General features: G+C 41.0%; 3 protein-coding genes across 3 annotated transcripts; all 3 read right to left on the bottom strand.

Moving 5' to 3' along the window:
• Positions 1–1791: 1791 nt before the first annotated feature.
• On the bottom strand, positions 1792–4937 carry LOC147243034 (stonustoxin subunit alpha-like). The gene is made up of 4 exons (XM_086189137.1): positions 4815–4937; positions 2982–3146; positions 2175–2358; positions 1792–2024 (listed from the first exon to the last, which is right to left on the bottom strand). Exons 1-4 carry the CDS (start codon positions 4935–4937, stop codon positions 1792–1794), a joined length of 705 nt encoding a protein of 234 aa, XP_086045263.1.
• Positions 4938–7131: 2194 nt separating this feature from the next.
• On the bottom strand, positions 7132–13431 carry LOC147243033 (stonustoxin subunit beta-like). Its single transcript, XM_086189027.1, has 4 exons — positions 13393–13431; positions 13093–13201; positions 8646–10115; positions 7132–7965 (listed from the first exon to the last, which is right to left on the bottom strand). The coding sequence occupies exons 2-4, from the start codon at positions 13190–13192 to the stop codon at positions 7415–7417; spliced, it is 2121 nt and encodes a 706-aa protein (XP_086045153.1). The 5' UTR covers positions 13193–13201; positions 13393–13431; the 3' UTR covers positions 7132–7414.
• Positions 13432–19781: 6350 nt separating this feature from the next.
• LOC147243032 (stonustoxin subunit beta-like) lies at positions 19782–25269 on the bottom strand. The gene is made up of 4 exons (XM_086189022.1): positions 25202–25269; positions 24902–25010; positions 21447–22916; positions 19782–20767 (listed from the first exon to the last, which is right to left on the bottom strand). The coding sequence occupies exons 2-4, from the start codon at positions 24999–25001 to the stop codon at positions 20178–20180; spliced, it is 2160 nt and encodes a 719-aa protein (XP_086045148.1). The 5' UTR covers positions 25002–25010; positions 25202–25269; the 3' UTR covers positions 19782–20177.
• Between the last annotated feature and the right edge of the window lie 1546 nt (positions 25270–26815).

Genomic DNA, 26815 nt, shown 5'->3' with positions numbered 1-26815 from the left:
TTGAGAAATACTTAAGAAATGCAAGTGTTTGAGGAAAGATTTTCAGTGTTGAAGTGAAGTGGTTATGGTCTTTCATGTAGTTTCTTTGATACCAGGCTGGTAAGAATTGAGATTTTGCTGACAGATGCTTGAAAATAGTGTCAGTTTAACAGAGAAAGGGGAAGGAGAAGTGGAACCCCTGTTCCGCAGGAAAAAAAAGCTATCTTGACCTGCACCAGGATATGAAAAGATTTCCAGAAAATAAACTGAACCATTTTTTGTCCAACAGATGTTTCATGTTGTGATGTGTGTGTGTGTGTGTGTGTGTGTGTGTGTGTGTGTGTGTGTGTGTGTGTGTGTGTGTGGACTATGTGATAAGATAAACAGAGACTGGTATGTGTTCTTTAAAAGTCATATACCAACTTGTTTGCAGTCCAGACTTTTGCACATTGACAACAAAACATTACAAATATCTTGAAAACTCTGGCTGATGTGGCATATATATTTGGATGTTGGTGCATTCCTACTAAACTATAATTATTTTTTTTTTTAATTTTTACAATGACTTTCTTTTAGGTGTCACGGTGGTGGAGTGGTTAGCACTGCCGCCTCACAGGAAGAAGGTTCAGGGTTTGATTCCTGACTCAGGAACAGGGTCTTTCTGCGTGGAGTCTCCATGTTCTCCCTGTGCCTGCGTGAGTTCTCTCCTAGTACTCCAGCTCCCTCCAACTGTCTGAAAACATGGAATTGGGGACGAAACTGACTGATACTCTAAATTGACCGTAGGCATGTGAGTGTGAATGGTTGTCTGTCGATATGTGTTGGCCCTGCGATGGACTGGTGACCTGTCCAGGGTGAACCCAGCCTCTCCCGGGGCATCGGTATTCATTCAATGGTGAGACAACGAAACACAGGTCTGGCTCATTAGGGGGGCAGGGAGTGACCACACTAGACGGGGTAAATTTTCTTCACTTTATTAGCAGATCCCAAAAAAAGAAGCTCAAGTGTTTCCTGAATGGTACATGATACTTTTAAAGAAAAAACAACCAGCATAACATTTCATTTGTTCTTTATTTTCTTTCAACTGATTTCCCCTGAATAAATTGAACAAGATCATTTAAATTTTTGCAATGATAAAGAAATGAAAAAGTAAATGAAAGGAGTAAAATGCTCATTCCAGTAGGTTAGTTTCCCCCATACTTTAGTTTATTGAAGATATTAGATTGTAAATAATGTCTACCTCATGTTGTTGTTTCATCATTTATTAGCTGGGCTCTTTATAATTGTAAAATCTGTTTCATTTGGCTTGATGCAATTTGTTTGAAAAATATAGCGCAAATATATGTTTGAATGAAAATAAAACCTTTAAATTGTAAAGATATAGCTTAAAATATTTATTATATGTTCTCATTTATGCTTACAACTGTGTCTTAACATGTTAATATCTACATGTGGGCCTGGTGGCTCGTTGTCTTTGACCCCTGATGCACATGAGGCATTTGAACAGGGGAGGGCAGCAGGTCATTGCCTCACAGCCTGGTTTTATGGGACTCAATGAAACTTAGTGAAAATACAACTTGAGTCAAAATGAAAGAAAAAAACTCTTGATGTTTATTGTATTGAAGCACAACTTTGACTGAGGGTAAATAAAAATAACAGAATCAACATGTAATAATTAAGAGGTAAATGAAATGAAAGAAAGAACAGTGTTTCTTGTTCCTGAAGGACAGCAGATGAAAAACATTAATAATCCAGTTGAAGTACATCGAATTTGTACGTACGAACAATGCTTGGGTACTTTCTTGTGTTCCATCACTGCTTCTCTTTTTGAACTGGACAAAAAAACACATAGTTGGATTGGTTCTTCATGTAGCAGCCTGGGTAAACAGGCTCAATGAATGTGGCATAGTAGGTGTAGAGGTGAGTGAGACTGTTGCCAGAAAATTTGTAAAAGGACAGACTGCCAGCAAGCCAGTCCAGATACACGCCAATGTGTTTGAGGCCAGTATGGGGAAAAGAACCGGGCCACCACTGATTATCGTGGCCTGCAAAGATTTTTGGAGTGCGAAAAAAGATTTCTGGAGTGGGAGCATAGTAGCCAAAACACCAAGATATGGCATTACCTCCAAGAAAACACGCTGTTCCGTCTCCTTTCCTTTGAATTTGCTTGTATGTGACACCTACAGCAACATCACCATCAAAATCTTCACTCCACTCAATCTCCCAGTAACAGCGCCCAGTAAGCCCCTCTGTACCCAACACCTGAGGGCAAGTGTCAAACCTGTTGGGGAGATCAGGATACGACTGCTGTGCTCCATATGTCGCCTTGCTGTTGTCATCAGAAAGAGTGAGCTTGTTGTTCACTGTGGCTGGGTCCAGCTTGAGAGAACAGGCATCTGACAGACAGAGGAAAACAAGATTTGTTACGAGTCATCTGAGTACAAAATCCAACTTGATGGAGGCATGAAATCCATCATTCAACATCATAACATCATGTTAAGAGCGAGTTCAGAAAAAATCGTATACTTTTATTTGCTGACGGCCGCTTCTTGAAATAACAATCAGTCATGAAACGCTGTGTGGTTCTCCTTGTTGATGACACCAGAGGAAAAACAATGGAGGAAAAAAATGGTGTCTTTTGAAACAAGAACAAGTGCCTTGGAGGGTTTTAGTCATGTGTACTCGCTGTTGACAAGGTCAATGTTTTGGGGGGGTATCAGTGGCTTTTCTGATACAAGTACTTGAACAACTCTACAAGGAAGTATCCACATATTGATCAGGCCTGCCCTATCAAGTGGCTGCAAACTCATGTCCCATGCATATCAGACCACTGCAACCGTCATTCCACTAAAGGGTCAGACTTGCTAGTTGTAGATCACATTGTTCAATTCTACTTGGTAGAGTGGTTCTTGATTGGAGAAGATAAAGAAGTAACTGTTGAGCTGTTCAAGATACAGAGGGTCTCAGATAGTTAACTTTGTCCAAAATGTGTATAAACATACATAAAACTTCCAGCGAAACAAGGCACTCTTGTCAGAGATGGTCTCCACCTGAAGGATATCAGGCTTTGAGAAGTCAGTGACCAGCGTGCCTTCCTTGTAATGGTAGATGGTCGCTCCTGTGTGTTTCTCATTTGCTATCGCAGCTATAAGGAATCGAGTGGCCTTCTAGCAACCAAGGGTTGCTGGAACGATCCTCACTTCCCCCAGTGAACATGTTGAAGCCTCTTTGAGCGAGATACTGAGCCCCTAATTGCTCCTGATAGGTAAGGTGGCACCTCGCATGGCAGCTTCCACCATCAGTGTGTGAGTGTGTGTGTAAATGGGTGAGAGAGACGACACTGTCAAGCGTTTTGAGTGCCGCTAATGTAGACAGGCGCAATCCACAAATAAGTACATTTACCATTTACCATTTACTCTGCATCCAGCCACTTGTCCTCACCTGATGAAGTCGTGTTGTCCAACTGAGGTGTGAAAGTCTTGTTGACTAACTGGAGCTTCCAGCCTCAATGTTTGTGTTGCTGCAAGCATGGTTACTTGTACCCTCTTCTTCCCTCCTACATTTCAATGGTATATGTTGTTTTAAAAAATACTGCTGAATTGGCACTGTCATCACTTGTGTCATGTGATACATCCCCCCAACCTGCCACACCAAAGTATATTTTCCTCAACACAACCACAGACAAGAAACAGAAGATTTTAAAAAATATGTAGCCTTTTTGTCATTTCATCATTATAAATTTGCCTGAAATGTTCTTAATGTCATGGCGAGTTTTGTTTCAATTTTTTTTCTTTTTCTTTTTACATGTAAAAAACAAATGTATTCATACATTTCAAAATCCACATCAATAAACACATCCTCAAAGGAGAATAATGAAAAATGGAATGAATTATAAAAAGAAAAGGAAAATACATGTCTTTTCATGCCCTCCCAACCTACCATGCCCCCTTTCACACCATTCCTTATTCCCACACCCTTCCCCCTTTCCTCAAAGGGAAGCTGGTATCTTAAATTAATCTTGTTAGTCGTTTCTTTTATGTTGTTTTGGTTTTTGCTTGCGTTTCCTTCCACTTCTTTTAATTTACTCCGTCTTTCTATATATAAATGTGTTTCCTCGGCTTCATATGAAACCGCACATTCACTACAGTAAACTCCAATGCAGTTTGTAAACCTTCCTATATTCAGCTCATTTACAGCTAGAGCGTGTGTGTCTGCTGACAGACCACCCAACAGCACTGTGCTGCACCAAAAGATCCAACGGCAGTATTACATCATAGATCAACAACCGCCTTCTCGCTTCAATCCAAAACAGAGCAACTGATGAGCAGAACCAAAATAAATCATCTGTTGTCTCTCCCTCCTCTTAACAGAATGGGCAACGTGGTGTTGTCTCCTTCCCCCAGATTCATCACGTTTTTTTGCAGCTAAATACTTATAAATTAATTTATATGAAAAAAATATCTTGTTCTTGTATCTGTTGTTTCATGCAAAGTTGTGAAGACTTGATTCCATAGGACTGGTATGTCTAACCGTCTTTCCCAGCTGTCAAAAATTCCGTAAGGTATCGCCACCATTTTTTTTTAGCTTGTAAATAAAAAGTTTACATTTCTTTATTAATCTCTGTTTTTTTAACCATCTGGTCTGTTTTATAGATGGTCTATATACTGAGTGTGAACCTGCAATTATGTTCATGTTTTCATGTCATCGTTGTGGTAAGGCTCCAATTACTTGGTTGTATTGCGGCAGAGTGCACACTGGTCCATGCATTTGTGTTATTTGTGAATATGACATAATTCTCCCTTCTTCATTTATAATTTCTTTTACAAACATGATACCCAGCTCCTGATTCCAGCATTCAGCTGGCAGTCCAGCCAACCTTTGCCCCAAGACTCCGGTCCAGCAAATGGCAGTGACCCCCAGAGTCTCTGTGCCTCTTTGCTCCGCCCCCAGGCCTCCATCCTGAGTCTCCGTACCCCTGTTTCACATTTGCTTGTTTTGTTTGTTTTTGGTGGTTATTGTGTTGTCCTGCCCCCGTCAACTTACGCGAACAGTATGATGTCGTTTCCTGTGTAGTGTACTAGCCGCCTTTTCCTTCATCACATTCCTCAGGAGGTCTAGAGTGACCCCCCCCCCCTCGTGACACTTGGTTCTGACAGAGGAGCAGAACAATCCCCTCTTGACCTTTCTAGCAATAATTCACCACGTACATCAACCCAGTACTTTTGCTTCCCCGTCATCAAGATGTGTACCAGTCTACCAGTCTTCAATAAAAACCAAAAATATTACAGTGGTGAAAAAATTACTTTGATTGTATAAATCCAATATCAAGATAACTCCAGTTTGAAAGACTATGTATATATGAACAAGTCTGAATAGGAATACATTGTTATACAAAAAATAGAATATGATACTAGAAAGTGTAAATGTGAGACAAAGTGTGTCCTTTTCTATACTCTAATAACACAACATGCTGTTATCTCTTTTATATGTCAAAAATACTTTCAGCAGAATTTGTTAGTTTATTTTTAAAGACATAAAAAATTGTACTTCAGAAATAATTGATCGTCATCAGCGCAATTTTATCTCATCAATCCCTTTGATTGGGATGATCAGAATATTTCATGGTGGACACGTAAATCGTGGTCAACCACCACATGATATGGTTTCAAGAACTTACTTCATGAGGCCGTGTCAGTTACAACCCCAGATTTACTGACAGATGGTTTAAAAATAGTCTTAGTTGAACAGAAGAAGTGGAAGAAGGAGTGAAACTACAGTTCCTCAGTAAACGTTTTCTTGACCTATAAAAACTCAAGAAAGGAGGACTTCTAGTGACAACCCAGTGGCCCTTTGTTGACTCACAAATTACAAACTTATGCTGCCAGGATCTGTTTAAGCAATCTGTGAAGAGACCCCCCAAAGAGATTTGATACAGTTTGACCAATTTAGGAGGGATTTTGAATTTCATATTTCATTTTGATGACGCAAAAGGCATCTTTACAAGTCATTTCCTTTCAATCAACTTTGACAATTTGTTCAATGTGACTGATTCCCTTTGTTGTCTCATTCATGAAGGTTTTTTTGTTTGTTTTTTTCCTGTACGTTGATGTGAAACATGAATAAAATCCTAATTTATCGGTTACTTTCATTGCACCATCTCCAGGACTAATATTGCTGGAATCTTATTTGGATGAATGTCAACTGAAAAAAAGGACTTTCCATTTCTTATTCGAATGGTTTAGAAAGCTGTTTTAGCCAACTCAGCGACTGTAAGTTAAAAACTGTCTCGATGTTCTCCTCTCTGGATGTCAAACCATCAACAATGCCATGAGATTTTGGAGAATATTATCTTAAGTATCTGGGGTAACAATGCTCAGGAAGTAGAGTGGATATCTAGTTCCCAAAAGGTCTCAGGTTCGATCACCTGCTTCCCCTCAAAGTATTCTCTTACCTAGATACTGAACCCTGCAATGTTCAGTGACTGGATGTGTTATCTTTTACCTAATACTGTACATAGTGAGGACCAAAATGTATTTTTAATCAACAGAGTGAAGACATTTAGTTGATAAATACTTTTTACAGTTGGGGTTAAATTATATTTTGGTCAGGGTCCGGGTTACGGTCAGGAATGCAGCTGTGATGGTAATGGTTAGAGTAAGAGGCCAATTAAGGAATGCATTGTGTGAATGAAGGTCCTCAAAAAGATTTAAGTCAAAGGGTGTGTGTGTGTGTGTGTGTGTGTGTGTGTGTGTGTGTGTGTGTTAGAGAGAGAGAGAGAGAGAACTAGAGGCAACCAGCTCAGTGCTTTGAGCATCGAAAAGCAAGAAACCTCAAAATGTACCTGCTGTTCTGGTGCCTCACATTCAATCAGATACAACGAGATTCATTTTAAGATTTGTGAGGCACTCATTTACTGTACTTTTGAAGAGCTCTGCTGAGTTGCTGCCTCTTTGCCCGGACGAATGTCCACAGATGTGTCTGTGTGTGTCCGTCAGTGCTTTGGGGCAATGTAGAATAGTCAGCACAGCAAGAAAGTTCCAGGTTCAAGCCCCGGCTCGAGCACAGGGTCTTTCTGTGTCCATTTTAGTATGAGGTGATAAAGCTGAGCTTGAGAATCAGTGTGTAAAGACAGACAGCTCACAGCATGCAATTCAATCTTTTATTAATCACACATTTAAATGACATGCCCTTGAATTGTTGCCAACAAATTCTTTACACTTTGCATTTAATCATTTCAATGAGTATCTGCCTCTCAAAATCTCCTGAAAACACTCCATTGTGAAATGGACTTGTTCTGCATTGTTTTCATGAGAAGAATCCACGTGATTATGTTGATTATGGGGAAAAGTAGAACATTTCATGTTCTCAAAGGACAGGAGACGTAACACAGAAATACTCAAGTCATTGCTCTGAACAGCAGTGCTTGAGTCCTTTCTTACTGAACTGGACAAAAGCACACATAGCTGGATTGGTTCTTCATGTAGCAGCCTGGGTAAACAGGCTCAGTGAATGTGGCATAGTAGGTGTAGAGGTGAGTGAGACTGTTGCCAGAAACTTTGTAAAAGGACAGACTGCCAGCAAGACAGTCCAGATACACGCCAATGTGTTTGAGGCCAGTAGGGGGAAAGGTACCGTGCCACCACTGATTATCGTGGCCTGCAAAGATTTCTGGAGTGGGAGCATAGTAGCCAAAACACCAAGATATGGCATTCGCTCCAAGAAAACACTCTACTCCGTCTCCTTTCCTTTGAATTTGCTTGTATGTGACACCTACAGCAACATCACCATCAAAATCTTCACTCCACTCAATCTCCCAGTAACAGCGCCCAGTAAGCCCCTCTGTACCCAACACCTGAGGGCAAGTGTCGAACCTGTTGGGGAGATCAGGATACGACTGCTGTGCTCCATATGTCGCCTTGCTGTTGTCATCAGAAAGAGTGAGCTTGTTGTTCACTGTGGCTGGGTCCAGCTTGAGAGAACAGGCATCTGACAGACAGAGGAAAACAAGATTTGTTACGAGTCATCAAGACATGAAAACCCATGAGATACCTGAGTGAAAAAACATAATGCTTTTGGTGGTGGTAAAGGTGTTCTGTAGTTCAGAAAACACTAATTTTTTGATTATTTACAGGCAATAAATTATTGAAATGACCATCACTGCTTTGAAAAGCATCAATATATCCATCCATCCATGCATTGTCGTCCACTGATCCTGTTAAGGCTCATGGGGGGACTGAAGCCTATCCCAGCAGTTTTTGGGCAAGAGGAGGGATTCACCCCACACAGGTCGCCAGTCCATCGCAGGGCCAACACATACAGACAAACAACCATTCACACTCACATTCATAGCTACGGTCAATTTAGAGTATCAATCAGCCTACTCCCAAACTGCATGTCTTTGCACTGTGGGAAGAGGCCCGGAGAGAACCCATGCAGGCACTGGGAGAAAATGCAGACTCCACACAAAAAGATTCCGTGCCCGAGCCGGAACTCGAAACCGGATCCTTCTTGCTGCGAGAACACAGCGCTAATCACTGCACCACCATGCAGCCTCTGAAAGGATCTGAAAAGTTACTCAACATATTGGCAGTTTAGATAACATTCAGTTGTCAAAATCTCAAATTTATCTGAAATGTAAAAACTAAATAATTGAAGAAAAAACTTACACCAAATCAAGGCACTCTTGTCAGAGATGGTCTCCACCTGGGGGACTTCAGGCCTCGAGAAGTCATCGGTGACCAGCGTGCCTTCCTTGTAATGGTAGATGGTCGCTCCTGTGTGTTTCTCATTTGCTATCGCAGCTATTAGGACTCGGACACTGGTGCTGCCCTTCAGACCCATGGCGATGTCACGGAAATCTTTGGCTTTTGCTCTCATGTCAGCCAGCACAACTTCTGAGAAATACCACGGTTCTTCAGTGTTTCTTGTTAATTGATGTGAATCCAAGTAGTTGGCCATTTCATCAACGTAGGGGTCAGTAGTTTCCAGTGAGGTGAACACATAGCAGAGAACATGGTGTACTTCTGGATCAAGGACCACTCGATCCAGCTCAGACTTGTTCTGGACAATTCTTGTGTCAGCTCCCTTCATCATTTCAATGCAGGACCACATGACAGTGATTTCTCTCTCTTTGTTATCCATCCACAAGCTTAGTTTTTCATGACTGAATGGCGACGTCTCTCTGTCTTCAAAGAGCTTTGCTAATGAGGTCTCATCTTCTTTACCTTCACGGATGGCAGGAATCTTCTTTGCCATTGTCTGTTGAAGAAAACTTGTGTAATAATTACAGAGTTTCTTAAAAGTACCCACTGTTTTGCGTATCTCTGGAAAATGATCTGCCACACTGTCAGCCAACGCATCGTTGCATCTCATCTCCATCTCACGCCCATCTTCTATAGCATCTTGAGCTTTCCTCACTATTCCAACGCTGAGGTCACTCATCAGCTCAGCTGCTTTGGAATCCAAAGTCTTCAGGGGCATCAGCCAGACGTGCACTGGGGCCGCATTCTCTCCACTTCCTCCCAGTAGCTTAGGAAGGTCCACAAAGGTCTTCACTGCCTCTTCAAATGTAGCAGGGTTGCTCTCTAGAAGGAGATCTCCATAGAATTTGCAGGAGAATTTATTTGTCAGAGCTTTTTCTTCATCCGTCAGCTTGATGTCAACTTTCCCTTCCACATCAAAAGATGGAATCTTCTTAATCAAAGCCTGCATGCTGCCCTCAATTTTCTGGACATCGCTCGCCTCCAGCTTCTCACTGTCAAATACAAAGAACGCATTTGCCCCATAAAGGATGCCGGTGACCACATGTGTCGCCAAGCCTTTCTCAATCACTTCAGTTTGGTGGGTGTCCAGGGTTCCAAGAGAGGTCATTGACAGCTGTTTGAAGTGGGTGGTAGCTTTGTACTTAAATGTCACTCTGCTCTGATTCTTGTATCTCTTCTGGTCATTCAGGTATTTGGCAGATCCCTCAAGTTCAATAAGCCCACCAAGGAAACTGGCCTTCAGGGAAGCATCAATATCCAGCATGGAAGACTTGGATTCAATGGTGTCAGATGCAGTGATGCTAAACTGACTGTTGCGCTGAGGGCTCACAGTTGTGTGCTGTGTAAGTGTTGTCTCATCCCACAGTGTGAATCCTGTGGAAACATCAAACATGAAAAGCAATTTAATAACATCGACAAAATCCCCTCCTATTTAGCTTCTTAAGTTGTGCAATGCTGTAAGTACATTGAAGGCAGAGATTTCATCAGTATTTATCTGAGTGACATATGTCATTGGCAGTGATCATCTTTTGGATAGCGGGCTCTCTAAAATCGTAACCCTTTATAATCCCATATTGTCTGCATCTTTTTTCAGTATTTAAAGCTGACCAAGATTCATCTTTCTGTTGATCCAGTCAAAACAACATCATGCTTATTTAATGATAAATTTCTGAGAAGGAGAGATACAACTTCTCACTTCTTGTTTGTAACAACTGCTACAGTAATTTATCTTTGCAGGAACCATGCAAACAGCTGTAAATACTGAAAATATTTTCAGTATTTTTCTTTCATTGACCTTTGGGAACTAACATCAACTCATATCTTAGATGCTGCAGGCCTTTTTTATTCCAACAACTTCTCAGAGACTGCTCCTGCTTGAGGTTTCTTCCCTAATGAGTTTCTCATTGCCACATTCAACAAGTTTCTCGAAATATCCAGCCTCCTCAATGTGACAGGTACCTTGAGAAAGAGGCATTCATGGTAACTTGTTGGGGATATAAAACCTTTTGATCCATGAATCTTGTCCCTTTACTTTTCCTTTTGCAAATCAACAAAAGCTGACTTGGCAGAAAAAGAGGTTTGTAGTTTTATTGTGAATCTGGAGTCAAATTCACTTGATGAATGTCTTTTCAAGTTGGACCCCAATCGTGTGAATGTTCAGGTTTGACCCAGTGTCCCCAAACCACCTCCCTCTTTAGCCGCTCCCAAGACCCTTCTTGTAGCTCTGTCCAGGTCTAGAATATAGGCAAGGAAAGGCAAGTTTATTTGTAGAGCACAGTCAGATGCAGTGATGCTAAACTGACTGTTGCGCTGAGGACTCATGGTTGTGTGCTTTTGGAGAGTGGATTCATCCCACAGTGTGAACCCTGCAGTGGGAAATCAAACATGTCTTAGAGCATGAAAACCAATTTTTTGACTTGGACAAACCCCCTTCTTATTTAAGATCCCATTCTTCTATTTCCACATATTTTCTGAATTATTAATATGGGCTCCTTTATTCTTACCACTACCTAGCTATCAATTTCTTTTCAGACATGTAGTCAAACTTTAAAAAATTAAGAACCAGCCTCAGAGAGCTGACTGTCCTTCAGTCACCACCGTGCACACTGGTATTGCACATTTAATAGTCCTCCCACAGAAACCATTTTGGATTCAATGGTGTCAGATGCAGTGATGTTAGATTCACTGCTGTGCTGAGAGCTCACAGTTGTGTTCTGTGTCAGAGTTGTTTCATCCCACAGTGTGAAACCTGGAGACAAGTAACATCAACAATGCCTTGAAGCACAAAAACGGATTTTTAAAAAATACAACACACCTTTCTTTTATGTGATGTATTTACTCTATACCCACACTTTCTCTAAATTATCAGTGTGAGCTTGATTACTACAAGCTAACCTACATTTTCAAAACCTTTTCTACGCATGACCCATTCCTGCAAGCCACAGATCAGATGTTGGGCTTCTCAATAACCATGAGTCTGAATTTTACGCAGTAGTTGCTGGCTTCTCTGGGGCTGCAGCTGTGGCACAATCGTCCACTGTCCTTCCAATTGCCTGGCCAAGACCTGTCCTACTTTGGCTGTGATTGGCTAGGACTTATTGCTTAACATCTTGTGATTGGATCCTCTGTCTTGCACTCATTGCCCAGACAACCATCAGGAGCAAAGCTTTGTGAGCAGTCCAAGTGATAATCAGCAAAACCAAGCACTGTTATAGCTCGCTAGCTTATGTGAACCTTATTTCAAACACTTGCTCTTAAAAAAAAATGCTGTGCAGATGGTGTGGACCAACTTACAACTTTTATCCCAGGTCGAGCAGAAATGTATGAGTTTCACACTTGTTTTACAGGCTACAATTGGCCATGAGCCAAAAACAGCAATGACCACTTCTCTTTAAACTACAATTCAACTTACAATACACAACCAAGTCCTTAATTGTAACTATATCCATATTTCGTGAACATTCAGGGCTCAATACCAATCTTTTAAAAGTGAAAAATGTTCAAGGAAGTGTTTAATTACAACAACCATAACATATTTACAGTGTGTGTGTGCAACACAAGATGCTTCCCTGGGAGTGGAATGGGGGACATACTGCAACACCCACAGGCAACTTTGTCACTGTGTAAAGGTTTGTGAAAGGAACCACATACAATGTGAGTGAGTCAGGTATATTTTACCAGAATGCAGGCAGGACAAAAACACACTTATGAAAGGGTGCTTTGCATAAGTGCTTTTTTGCTGAGGACATGGACCTGATTACGTCCTTAGTCTCTTACATTCAACTCTCACAGGATCAGTTTTGAGGTTTTGAAAATTTGTTGTTGGGAAAAATAAACAGGGAAGCATTGAGCCTTCTCATCAATATATAATCTTAATTTACAGACCAGATATTTTCTGCACCTATTTCTCTCTTGCCATATTTGCTGCATCTATGATTTTGTTTTGTTTTTTCCTTTTTTTCTGCTCTTCCTGCTACGCAACTCTGCTTCAAGTTTATAAAAACTTAAAATGCATGAATCATGTCCCTGGACCTGCCTAGCAATTTGTGTATGAGTACGATTGTGGAGCCATTGTCATATGATGGTCGCTTTCACAAAAACTAAAAATTAAGTTGGTCCCACAACCCCTACACTGAACCAGAACCTTATTTGCTGCTGCCATCATCAACCAGAGCCAATGAATCAGTTCTCTTTTTTTTTGCAACAGCATCACAAAAGTCAAACTGTATTCTGGTTACAAAAATGTGTAACGATCCTGCCCATTAAAGGAATGAAAATCCCTCTGAGCAGATTCGAGAAACACAGATACATTTGTCAGAAGTTACATCATGTTATCTGCATATCGTTTTACCTGGAATCAGTTCACTTTTACGAGCATCGTAGAGCATCCCGATGGTGAAGGGTTGACCCAGCGCTGTTATTTTCATGACATCTGATGCATGTGAAGACATGATGAAAACCTGTTGGGTAATAAGATAAATCACAAGAATTGAACCCACAAGCATCAACCGGTAGAAGTGATCACTCTGATGTAGAGAAGTCATAAAGAGGCCCACACATGGGAATAAAGCAAAGTAGTGTTCAGATAAAAGTTTACATCTCATTAAGGGAATAGACACAGTGAATGTGCTTCCAGTGAGTTTGTCCTCACCTGATGAAGTTCTGGAAATCAGCTTTTCTTTTTAACTGGAGCTTCCACACTGACAGTCTGAGTTGCTCCATGGTTACTTATACCCTATCACTTTTCTCTCCTCCTGATCTTCCCTCCCACACTTCCATGGAATAGCAAATCCTTTTTTCCTTAATTCAGCTAAAGTCTGACATGTTACAACAGATATGACACCGTCAAACTCGCCTGAGAGAAGGTTACGTTGGATTCCAGCTAAATGTTCCTGTCTGACAGTCCCAGTTGCAAGTGTTGCTGAAACCTGTCACTTTGTGGCTCCTTCTGATCTTCTTTCAAAATTAAATATCGTTTTGATAGATTCTGATGAAATTTGGCGTGTTATGACAGAGATAATGTTGAAATACACTACAGTACACTTCGAAATCAAGTTCTCACTGTCAATGTGAGCATTTAAGTTTGCAAGCAGAACATGGAAATTCTCAGAAGAGGCACACCCCAATACTCCCTCTGGGAATAAGAAAAAAAAGGGGGGGGACATCCATCCCTCCATCCTTTGTCTTCTGATTTTCTGTTTTTTCCTCTTGCCAAGTCTGCCCTTGACACCATATATATATATATATATATATATATATATATATATATATATATATATATATATATATATGTGTGAGCGTGTGTGTGTGTTAATGTGTATATGTATAATATTTTACATAAAAATCTGTAATAATAATTACATATTACATCATAATCAATCGAACTACAAATTCAAGAAATCTCCATATGTATGTATATACTGTTTGTGTGTACTTTGCCTGATTATGCCAACAACCATCCATACTATGGACATCAAAAGTGGCATTTGCATTGCGTGTGAAATGACAGATCGTGAGACTGAGAGGAAAGTCCGAGATTATCGGGGACATCTGGTGACATCTCAACACTGCAGCTCATAAAGGGGATGTACTTATGTCCGAGGTAAACCACAGAACAAAGTCAAAGATGAAAGCCCGAATCCCCAATATCAAAGTCAGCAACAGACCAAAGTCAGGTATTAGTCAGGAAGGTTTGGTGACATCACACAACTCATAACTCACAGCATTAGAAACCTTCAGTCATTTACCTTTCTGTTAACCTGCATATGTTCCCTCTATAAATACATCCCAGTCAAAAACACATTTAATGTGCTTTTTCAGGAATGGCTAGATAAGAAATGTATTTCATATGAAGTAAAGTGAAGCTGTAGATGTTTATGGCTGCTTTTAAAATATGACTTGGGTGTAACAGTTCGATAATTGCAACAGTGAACTCCTGATTTTGAGGTTGTCATCCCCTCACGTTTTTTCCTCTTGCCAAGTCTGCCCTCTGTTGTTCAGAAGCTGGAAACACATTTTATACACGCCAATGTGTTTGAGGCCAGTATGGGGAAAAGAACCGTGCCACCACTGATTATCGTGGCCTGCAAAGATTTTTGGAGTGCGAAAAAAGATTTCTGGAGTGGGAGCATAGTAGCCGAAACACCAAGATGTCATTCGCTCCAAGAAAACACTCTGTTCCGTCTCCTTTCCTTTGAATTTGCTTGTATGTGACACCTACAGCAACATCACCATCAAAATCTTCACTCCACTCAATCTCCCAGTTACAGTGCCCAGTAAGCCCCTCTGTACCCAACACCTGAGGGCAAGTGTCGAACCTGTCGGGGAGATCAGGATACGACTGCTGTGCTCCATATGTCGCCTTGCTGTTGTCATCAGAAAGAGTGAGCTTGTTGTTCACTGTGGCTGGGTCCAGCTTGAGAGAACAGGCATCTGACAGACAGAGGAAAACAAGATTTGTTACGAGTCATCTGAGCACAAAATCCAACTTGATGGAGGCATGAAATCCATCATTCAACATCATAACATCATGTTAAGAGCGAGTTCAGAAAAAATCGTATTCTTTTATTTGCTGACGGCCGCTTCTTGAAATAACAATCAGTCATGAAACGCTGTGTGGTTCTCCTTGTTGATGACACCAGAGGAAAAACAATGGAGGAAAAAAATGGTGTCTCTTGAAACAAGAACAAGTGCCTTGGAGGGTTTTAGTCATGTGTACTCGCTGTTGACAAGGTCAATGTTTTGGGGGGGTATCAGTGGCTTTTCTGATACAAGTACTTGAACAACTCTACAAGGAAGTATCCACATATTGATCAGGCCTGCCCTATCAAGTGGCTGCAAACTCATGTCCCATGCATATCAGACCACTGCAACCGTCATTCCACTAAAGGGTCAGACTTGCTAGTTGTAGATCACATTGTTCAATTCTACTTGGTGGAGTGGTTCTTGATTGGAGAAGATAAAGAAGTAACTGTTGAGCTGTTCAAGATACAGAGGGTCTCAGATAGTTAACTTTGTCCAAAATGTGTATAAACATACATAAAACTTCCAGCGAAACAAGGCACTCTTGTCAGAGATGGTCTCCACCTGAAGGATATCAGGCTTTGAGAAGTCATCAGTGACCAGCGTGCCTTCCTTGTAATGGTAGATGGTCGCTCCTGTGTGTTTCTCATTTGCTATCGCAGCTATAAGGAATCGAGTGGCCTTCTAGCAACCAAGGGTTGCTGGAACGATCCTCACTTCCCCCAGTGAACATGTTGAAGCCTCTTTGAGCGAGATACTGAGCCCCTAATTGCTCCTGATAGGTAAGGTGGCACCTCGCATGGCAGCTTCCACCATCAGTGTGTGAGTGTGTGTGTGAATGGGTGAGAGAGACGACACTGTCAAGCGTTTTGAGTGCCGCTAATGTAGACAGGCGCAATACACAAATAAGTACATTTACCATTTACCATTTACTCTGCATCCAGCCACTTGTCCTCACCTGATGAAGTCGTGTTGTCCAACTGAGGTGTGAAAGTCTTGTTGACGAACTGGAGCTTCCAGCCTCAATGTTTGTGTTGCTGCAAGCATGGTTACTTGTACCCTCTTCTTCCCTCCCACATTTCAATGGTATATGTTGTTTTAAAAAATACTGCTGAATTGGCACTTTCATCACTTGTGTCATGTGATACATCCCCCCAACCTGCCACACCAAAGTATATTTTCCTCAACACAACCACAGACAAGAAACAGAAGATTTTAAAATATGTGGCCTTTTTGTCATTTCATCATTATAAATTTGCCTGAAATGTTCTTAATGTCATGGCGAGTTTTGTTTCAATTTTTTTTCTTTTTCTTTTTACATGTAAAAAACAAATGTATTCATACATTTCAAAATCCACATCAATAAACACATCCTCAAAGGAGAATAATGAAAAATGGAATGAATTATAAAAAGAAAAGGAAAATACATGTCTTTTCATGCCCTCCCAACCTACCATGCCCCCTTTCACACCATTCCTTATTCCCACGCCCTTCCCCCTTTCCTCAAAGGGAAGCTGGTATCTTAAATTAATCTTGTTAGTCGTTTCTTTTATGTTGTTTTGGTTTTTGCTTGCGTTTCCTTCCACTTCTTTTAATTTACTCCGTCTTTCTATAAATGTGTTTCCTCGGCTTCATATGAAACCGTACATTCACTACAGTAAACTCCAATGCAGTTTGTAAACCTTCCTATATTCAGCTCATTTACAGCTAGAGCGTGTGTGTCTGCTGACAGACCACCCAACAGCACTGTGCTGCACCAAAAGATCCAACGGCAGTATTACATCATAGATCAACAACCGCCTTCTCGCTTCAATCCAAAACAGAGCAACTGATGAGCAGAACCAAAATAAATCATCTGTTGTCTCTCCCTCCTCTTAACAGAATGGGCAACGTGGTGTTGTCTCCTTCCCCCAGATTCATCACGTTTTTTTGCAGCTAAATACTTATAAATTAATTTATATGAAAAAATATCTTGTTCTTGTATCTGTTGTTTCATGCAAAGTTGTGAAGACTTGATTCCATAGGACTGGTATGTCTAACTGTCTTTCCCAGCTGTCAAAAATTCCGTAAGGTATCGCCACCATTTTTTTTTAGCTTGTAAATAAAAAGTTTACAGTTCTTTATTAATCTCTGTTTTTTTAACCATCTGGTCTGTTTTATAGATGGTCTATATACTGAGTGTGAACCTGCAATTATGTTCATGTTTTCATGTCATCGTTGTGGTAAGGCTCCAATTACTTGGTTGTATTGCGGCAGAGTGCACACTGGTCCATGCATTTGTGTTATTTGTGAATATGACATAATTCTCCCTTCTTCATTTATAATTTCTTTTACAAACATGATACCCAGCTCCTGATTCCAGCATTCAGCTGGCAGTCCAGCCAACCTTTGCCCCAAGACTCCGGTCCAGCAAATGGCAGTGACCCCCAGAGTCTCTGTGCCTCTTTGCTCCGCCCCCAGGCCGCCATCCTGAGTCTCCGTACCCCTGTTTCACATTTGCTTGTTTTGTTTGTTTTTGGTGGTTATTGTGTTGTCCTGCCCCCGTCAACTTACGCGAACAGTATGATGTCGTTTCCTGTGTAGTGTACTAGCCGCCTTTTCCTTCATCACATTCCTCAGGAGGTCTAGAGTGACCCCCCCCCTCGTGACACTTGGTTCTGACAGAGGAGCAGAACAATCCCCTCTTGACCTTTCTAGCGATAATTCACCACGTACATCAACCCAGTACTTTTGCTTCCCCGTCATCAAGATGTGTACCAGTCTACCAGTCTTCAATAAAAACCAAAAATATTACAGTGGTGAAATAATTACTTTGATTGTATAAATCCAATATCAAGATAACTCCAGTTTGAAAGACTATGTATATATGAACAAGTCTGAATAGGAATACATTGTTATACAAAAAATAGAATATGATACTAGAAAGTGTAAATGTGAGACAAAGTGTGTCCTTTTCTATACTCTAATAACACAACATGCTGTTATCTCTTTTATATGTCAAAAATAATTTCAGCAGAATTTGTTAGTTTATTTTTAAAGACATAAAAAATTGTACTTCAGAAATAATTGATCGTCATCAGCGCAATTTTATCTCATCAATCCCTTTGATTGGGATGATCAGAATATTTCATGGTGGACACGTAAATCGTGGTCAACCACCACATGGTATGGTTTCAAGAACTTACTTCATGAGGCCGTGTCAGTTACAACCCCAGATTTACTGACAGATGGTTTAAAAATAGTCTTAGTTGAACAGAAGAAGTGGAAGAAGGAGTGAAACTACAGTTCCTCAGTAAACGTTTTCTTGACCTATAAAAACTCAAGAAAGGAGGACTTCTAGTGACAACCCAGTGGCCCTTTGTTGACTCACAAATTACAAACTTATGCTGCCAGGATCTGTTTAAGCAATCTGTGAAGAGACCCCCCAAAGAGATTTGATACAGTTTGACCAATTTAGGAGGGATTTTGAATTTCATATTTCATTTTGATGACGCAAAAGGCATCTTTACAAGTCATTTCCTTTCAATCAACTTTGACAATTTGTTCAATGTGACTGATTCCCTCTGTAGTCTCATTCATGAAGGTTTTTTTGTTTGTTTTTTTCCTGTAGGTTGATGTGAAACATGAATAAAATCCTAATTTATCGGTTACTTTCATTGCACCATCTCCAGGACTAATATTGCTGGAATCTTATTTGGATGAATGTCAACTGAAAAAAAGGACTTTCCATTTCTTATTCGGATGGTTTAGAAAGCTGTTTTAGCCAACTCAGCGACTGTAAGTTAAAAACTGTCTCGATGTTCTCCTCTCTGGATGTCAAACCATCAACAATGCCATGAGATTTTGGAGAATATTATCTTAAGTATCTGGGGTAACAATGCTCAGGAAGTAGAGTGGATATCTAGTTCCCAAAAGGTCTCAGGTTCGATCACCTGCTTCCCCTCAAAGTATTCTCTTACCTAGATACTGAACCCTGCAATGTTCAGTGACTGGATGTGTTATCTTTTACCTAATACTGTACATAGTGAGGACCAAAATGTATTTTTAATCAACAGAGTGAAGACATTTAGTTGATAAATACTTTTTACAGTTGGGGTTAAATTATATTTTGGTCAGGGTCCGGGTTACGGTCAGGAATGCAGCTGTGATGGTAATGGTTAGAGTAAGAGGCCAATTAAGGAATGCATTGTGTGAATGAAGGTCCTCAAAAAGATTTAAGTCAAAGGGTGTGTGTGTGTGTGTGTGTGTGTGTGTGTGTGTGTGTGTGTGTGTGTGTGTGTTAGAGAGAGAGAGAGAGAGAACTAGAGGCAACCAGCTCAGTGCTTTGAGCATCGGAAAGCAAGAAACCTCAAAATGTACCTGCTGTTCTGGTGCCTCACATTCAATCAGATACAACGAGATTCATTTTAAGATTTGTGAGGCACTCATTTACTGTACTTTTGAAGAGCTCTGCTGAGTTGCTGCCTCTTTGCCCGGACGAATGTCCACAGATGTGTCTGTGTGTGTCCGTCAGTGCTTTGGGGCAATGTAGAATAGTCAGCACAGCAAGAAAGTTCCAGGTTCAAGCCCCGGCTCGAGCACAGGGTCTTTCTGTGTCCATTTTAGTATGAGGTGATAAAGCTGAGCTTGAGAATCAGTGTGAAAAGACAGACAGCTCACAGCATGCAATTCAATCTTTTATTAATCACACATTTAAATGACATGCCCTTGAATTGTTGCCAACAAATTCTTTACACTTTGCATTTAATCATTTCAATGAGTATCTGCCTCTCAAAATCTCCTGAAAACACTCCATTGTGAAATGGACTTGTTCTGCATTGTTTTCATGAGAAGAATCCACGTGATTATGTTGATTATGGGGAAAAGTAGAACATTTCATGTTCTCAAAGGACAGGAGACGTAACACAGAAATACTCAAGTCATTGCTCTGAACAGCAGTGCTTGAGTCCTTTCTGACTGAACTGGACAAAAGCACACATAGCTGGATTGGTTCTTCATGTAGCAGCCTGGGTAAACAGGCTCAGTGAATGTGGCATAGTAGGTGTAGAGGTGAGTGAGACTGTTGCCAGAAACTTTGTAAAAGGACAGACTGCCAGCAAGACAGTCCAGATACACGCCAATGTGTTTGAGGCCAGTAGGGGGAAAGGTACCGTGCCACCACTGATTATCGTGGCCTGCAAAGATTTCTGGAGTGGGAGCATAGTAGCCAAAACACCAAGATATGGCATTCGCTCCAAGAAAACACTCTACTCCGTCTCCTTTCCTTTGAATTTGCTTGTATGTGACACCTACAGCAACATCACCATCAAAATCTTCACTCCACTCAATCTCCCAGTAACAGCGCCCAGTAAGCCCCTCTGTACCCAACACCTGAGGGCAAGTGTCGAACCTGTTGGGGAGATCAGGATACGACTGCTGTGCTCCATATGTCGCCTTGCTGTTGTCATCAGAAAGAGTGAGCTTGTTGTTCACTGTGGCTGGGTCCAGCTTGAGAGAACAGGCATCTGACAGACAGAGGAAAACAAGATTTGTTACGAGTCATCAAGACATGAAAACCCATGAGATACCTGAGTGAAAAAACATAATGCTTTTGGTGGTGGTAAAGGTGTTCTGTAGTTCAGAAACACTTATTTTTTGATTATTTACAGGCAATAAATTATTGAAATGACCATCACTGCTTTGAAAAGCATCAATATATCCATCCATCCATGCATTGTCGTCCACTGATCCTGTTAAGGCTCATGGGGGGACTGAAGCCTATCCCAGCAGTTTTTGGGCAAGAGGAGGGATTCACCCCACACAGGTCGCCAGTCCATCGCAGGGCCAACACATACAGACAAACAACCATTCACACTCACATTCATAGCTACGGTCAATTTAGAGTATCAATCAGCCTACTCCCAAACTGCATGTCTTTGCACTGTGGGAAGAGGCCCGGAGAGAACCCATGCAGGCACGGGGAGAAAATGCAGACTCCACACAAAAAGATTCCGTGCCCGAGCCGGAACTCGAAACCGGATCCTTCTTGCTGCGAGAACACAGCGCTAATCACTGCACCACCATGCAGCCTCTGAAAGGATCTGAAAAGTTACTCAACATATTGGCAGTTTAGATAACATTCAGTTGTCAAAATCTCAAATTTATCTGAAATGTAAAAACTAAATAATTGAAGAAAAAACTTACACCAAATCAAGGCACTCTTGTCAGAGATAGTCTCCACCTGGGGGACTTCAGGCCTCGAGAAGTCATCGGTGACCAGCGTGCCTTCCTTGTAATGGTAGATGGTCGCTCCTGTGTGTTTCTCATTTGCTATCGCAGCTATAAGGACTCGGACACTGGTGCTGCCCTTGAGACCCATGGCGATGTCACGGAAAGCTTTGGCTTTTGCTCTCATGTCGGCCAGCACAACTTCTGAGAAATACCACGGTTCTTCAGTGTTTCTTGTTAATTGAAGTGAATCCAAGTATTTGGCCATTTCATCAACGTCGGGGTCAGTAGTTTCCAGTGAGGTGAACACATAGCAGAGAACATGGTGTACTTCTGGATCAAGGACCACTCGATCCAGCTCAGACTTGTTCTGGACAATTCTTGTGTCAGCTCCCTTCATCATTTCAATGCAGGACCACATGACAGTGATTTCTCTCTCTTTGTTATCCATCCACAAGCTTAGTTTTTCATGACTGAATGGCGACGTCTCTCTGTCTTCAAAGAGCTTTGCTAATGAGGTCTCATCTTCTTTACCTTCACGGATGGCAGGAATCTTCTTTGCCATTGTCTGTTGAAGAAAACTTGTGTAATAATTACAGAGTTTCTGAAAAGTACCCACTGTTTTGCGTATCTCTGGAAAATGATCTGCCACACTGTCAGCCAACGCATCGTTGCATCTCATCTCCATCTCACGCCCATCTTCTATAGCATCTTGAGCTTTCCTCACTATTCCAACGCTGAGGTCACTTATCAGCTCAGCTGCTTTGGAATCCAAAGTCTTCAGGGGCATCAGCCAGACGTGCACTGGGGCCGCATTCTCTCCACTTCCTCCCAGTAGTTTAGGAAGGTCCACAAAGGTCTTCACTGCCTCTTCAAATGTTGCAGGGTTGCTCTCTAGAAGGAGATCTCCATAGAATTTGCAGGAGAATTTATTTGTCAGAGCTTTTTCTTCATCCGTCAGCTTGATGTCAACTTTCCCTTCCACATCAAAAAATGGAATCTTCTTAATCAAAGCCTGCATGCTGCCCTCAATTTTCTGGACATCGCTCGCCTCCAGCTTCTCACTGTCAAATACAAAGAACGCATTTGCCCCATAAAGGATGCCGGTGACCACATGTGTCGCCAAGCCTTTCTCAATCACTTCAGTTTGGTGGGTGTCCAGGGTTCCAAGAGAGGTCATTGACAGCTGTTTGAAGTGGGTGGTTGCTTTGTACGTAAATGTCACTCTGCTCTGATTCTTGTATCTCTTCTGGTCATTCAGGTATTTGGCAGATCCCTCAAGTTCAATAAGCCCACCAAGGAAACTGGCCTTCAGGGAAGCATCAATATCCAGCATGGAAGACTTGGATTCAATGGTGTCAGATGCAGTGATGCTAAACTGACTGTTGCGCTGAGGACTCATGGTTGTGTGCTTTTGGAGAGTAGATTCATCCCACAGTGTGAACCCTGCAGTGGGAAATCAAACATGTCTTAGAGCATGAAAACCAATTTTTTGACTTGGACAAACTCCCTTCTTATTTAAGATCCCATTCTTCTATTTCCACATATTTTCTGAATTATTAATATGGGCTCCATTATTCTTACCACTAACTAGCTATCAATTTCTTTTCAGACATGTAGTCAAACTTTAAAAAATTAAGAACCAGCCTCAGAGAGCTGACTGTCCTTCAGTCACCACCGTGCACACTGGTATTGCACATTTAATAGTCCTCCCACAGAAACCATTTTGGATTCAATGGTGTCAGATGCAGTGATGTTAGATTCACTGCTGTGCTGAGAGCTCACAGTTGTGTTCTGTGTCAGAGTTGTTTCATCCCACAGTGTGAAACCTGGAGACAAGTAACATCAACAATGCCTTGAAGCACAAAAACGGATTTTTAAAAAATACAACACACCTTTCTTTTATGTGATGTATTTACTCTATACCCACACTTTCTCTAAATTATCAGTGTGAGCTTGATTACTACAAGCTAACCTACATTTTCAAAACCTTTTCTACGCATGACCCATTCCTGCAAGCCACAGATCAGATGTTGGGCTTCTCAATAACCATGAGTCTGAATTTTACGCAGTAGTTGCTGGCTTCTCTGGGGCTGCAGCTGTGGCACAATCGTCCACTGTCCTTCCAATTGCCTGGCCAAGACCTGTCCTACTTTGGCTGTGATTGGCTAGGACTTATTGCTTAACATCTTGTGATTGGATCCTCTGTCTTGCACTCATTGCCCAGACAACCATCAGGAGCAAAGCTTTGTGAGCAGTCCAAGTGATAATCAGCAAAACCAAGCACTGTTATAGCTCGCTAGCTTATGTGAACCTTATTTCAAACACTTGCTCTTAAAAAAAAATGCTGTGCAGATGGTGTGGACCAACTTACAACTTTTATCCCAGGTCGAGCAGAAATGTATGAGTTTCACACTTGTTTTACAGGCTACAATTGGCCATGAGCCAAAAACAGCAATGACCACTTCTCTTTAAACTACAATTCAACTTACAATACACAACCAAGTCCTTAATTGTAACTATATCCATATTTCGTGAACATTCAGGGCTCAATACCAATCTTTTAAAAGTGAAAAATGTTCAAGGAAGTGTTTAATTACAACAACCATAACATATTTACAGTGTGTGTGTGCAACACAAGATGCTTCCCTGGGAGTGGAATGGGGGACATACTGCAACACCCACAGGCAACTTTGTCACTGTGTAAAGGTTTGTGAAAGGAACCACATACAATGTGAGTGAGTCAGGTATATTTTACCAGAATGCAGGCAGGACAAAAACACACTTATGAAAGGGTGCTTTGCATAAGTGCTTTTTTGCTGAGGACATGGACCTGATTACGTCCTTAGTCTCTTACATTCAACTCTCACAGGATCAGTTTTGAGGTTTTGAAAATTTGTTGTTGGGAAAAATAAACAGGGAAGCATTGAGCCTTCTCATCAATATATAATCTTAATTTACAGACCAGATATTTTCTGCACCTATTTCTCTCTTGCCATATTTGCTGCATCTATGATTTTGTTTTGTTTTTTCCTTTTTTTCTGCTCTTCCTGCTACGCAACTCTGCTTCAAGTTTATAAAAACTTAAAATGCATGAATCATGTCCCTGGACCTGCCTAGCAATTTGTGTATGAGTACGATTGTGGAGCCATTGTCATATGATGGTCGCTTTCACAAAAACTAAAAATTAAGTTGGTCCCACAACCCCTACACTGAACCAGAACCTTATTTGCTGCTGCCATCATCAACCAGAGCCAATGAATCAGTTCTCTTTTTTTTTGCAACAGCATCACAAAAGTCAAACTGTATTCTGGTTACAAAAATGTGTAACGATCCTGCCCATTAAAGGAATGAAAATCCCTCTGAGCAGATTCGAGAAACACAGATACATTTGTCAGAAGTTACATCATGTTATCTGCATATCGTTTTACCTGGAATCAGTTCACTTTTACGAGCATCGTAGAGCATCCCGATGGTGAAGGGTTGACCCAGCGCTGTTATTTTCATGACATCTGATGCATGTGAAGACATGATGAAAACCTGTTGGGTAATAAGATAAATCACAAGAATTGAACCCACAAGCATCAACCGGTAGAAGTGATCACTCTGATGTAGAGAAGTCATAAAGAGGCCCACACATGGGAATAAAGCAAAGTAGTGTTCAGATAAAAGTTTACATCTCATTAAGGGAATAGACACAGTGAATGTGCTTCCAGTGAGTTTGTCCTCACCTGATGAAGTTCTGGAAATCAGCTTTTCTTTTTAACTGGAGCTTCCACACTGACAGTCTGAGTTGCTCCATGGTTACTTATACCCTATCACTTTTCTCTCCTCCTGATCTTCCCTCCCACACTTCCATGGAATAGCAAATCCTTTTTTCCTTAATTCAGCTGAAGTCTGACATGTTACAACAGATATGACACCGTCAAACTCGCCTGAGAGAAGGTTACGTTGGATTCCAGCTAAATTTTCCTGTCTGACAGTCCCAGTTGCAAGTGTTGCTGAAACCTGTCACTTTGTGGCTCCTTCTGATCTTCTTTCAAAATTAAATATCGTTTTGATAGATTCTGATGAAATTTGGCGTGTTATGACAGAGATAATGTTGAAATACACTACAGTACACTTCGAAATCAAGTTCTCACTGTCAATGTGAGCATTTAAGTTTGCAAGCAGAACATGGAAATTCTCAGAAGAGGCACACCCCAATACTCCCTCTGGGAATAAGAAAAAAAAGGGGGGGGACATCCATCCCTCCATCCTTTGTCTTCTGATTTTCTGTTTTTTCCTCTTGCCAAGTCTGCCCTTGACACCATATATATATATATATATATATATATATATATATATATATATATATATATATATATATATATATATATATATATATGTGTGAGCGTGTGTGTGTGTTAATGTGTATATGTATAATATTTTACATAAAAATCTGTAATAATAATTACAGATTACATCATAATCAATCGAACTACAAATTCAAGAAATCTCCATATGTATGTATATACTGTATGTGTGTACTTTGCCTGATTATGCCAACAACCATCCATACTATGGACATCAAAAGTGGCATTTGCATTGCGTGTGAAATGACAGATCGTGAGACTGAGAGGAAAGTCCGAGATTATCGGGGACATCTGGTGACATCTCAACACTGCAGCTCATAAAGGGGATGTACTTATGTCCGAGGTAAACCACAGAACAAAGTCAAAGATGAAAGCCCGAATCCCCAATATCAAAGTCAGCAACAGACCAAAGTCAGGTATTAGTCAGGAAGGTTTGGTGACATCACACAACTCATAACTCACAGCATTAGAAACCTTCAGTCATTTACCTTTCTGTTAACCTGCATATGTTCCCTCTATAAATACATCCCAGTCAAAAACACATTTAATGTGCTTTTTCAGGAATGGCTAGATAAGAAATGTATTTCATATGAAGTAAAGTGAAGCTGTAGATGTTTATGGCTGCTTTTAAAATATGACTTGGGTGTAACAGTTCGATAAGTGCAACAATGAACTCCTGATTTTGAGGTTGTCATCCCCTCACGTTTTTTCCTCTTGCCAAGTCTGCCCTCTGTTGTTCAGAAGCTGGAAACACATTTTATACACGCCAATGTGTTTGAGGCCAGTATGGGGAAAAGAACCGTGCCACCACTGATTATCGTGGCCTGCAAAGATTTTTGGAGTGCGAAAAAAGATTTCTGGAGTGGGAGCATAGTAGCCGAAACACCAAGATGTCATTCGCTCCAAGAAAACACTCTGTTCCGTCTCCTTTCCTTTGAATTTGCTTGTATGTGACACCTACAGCAACATCACCATCAAAATCTTCACTCC

Source organism: Aulostomus chinensis, chromosome 20, assembly GCF_037954235.1.
Source record: "Aulostomus chinensis isolate RoL2024-O1b breed Wild chromosome 20, RoL_Achi_v1.0, whole genome shotgun sequence".
NCBI classification, from domain to species: domain Eukaryota; kingdom Metazoa; phylum Chordata; class Actinopteri; order Syngnathiformes; family Aulostomidae; genus Aulostomus; species Aulostomus chinensis.
This window is presented reverse-complemented; position numbering and strand designations above follow the sequence as displayed.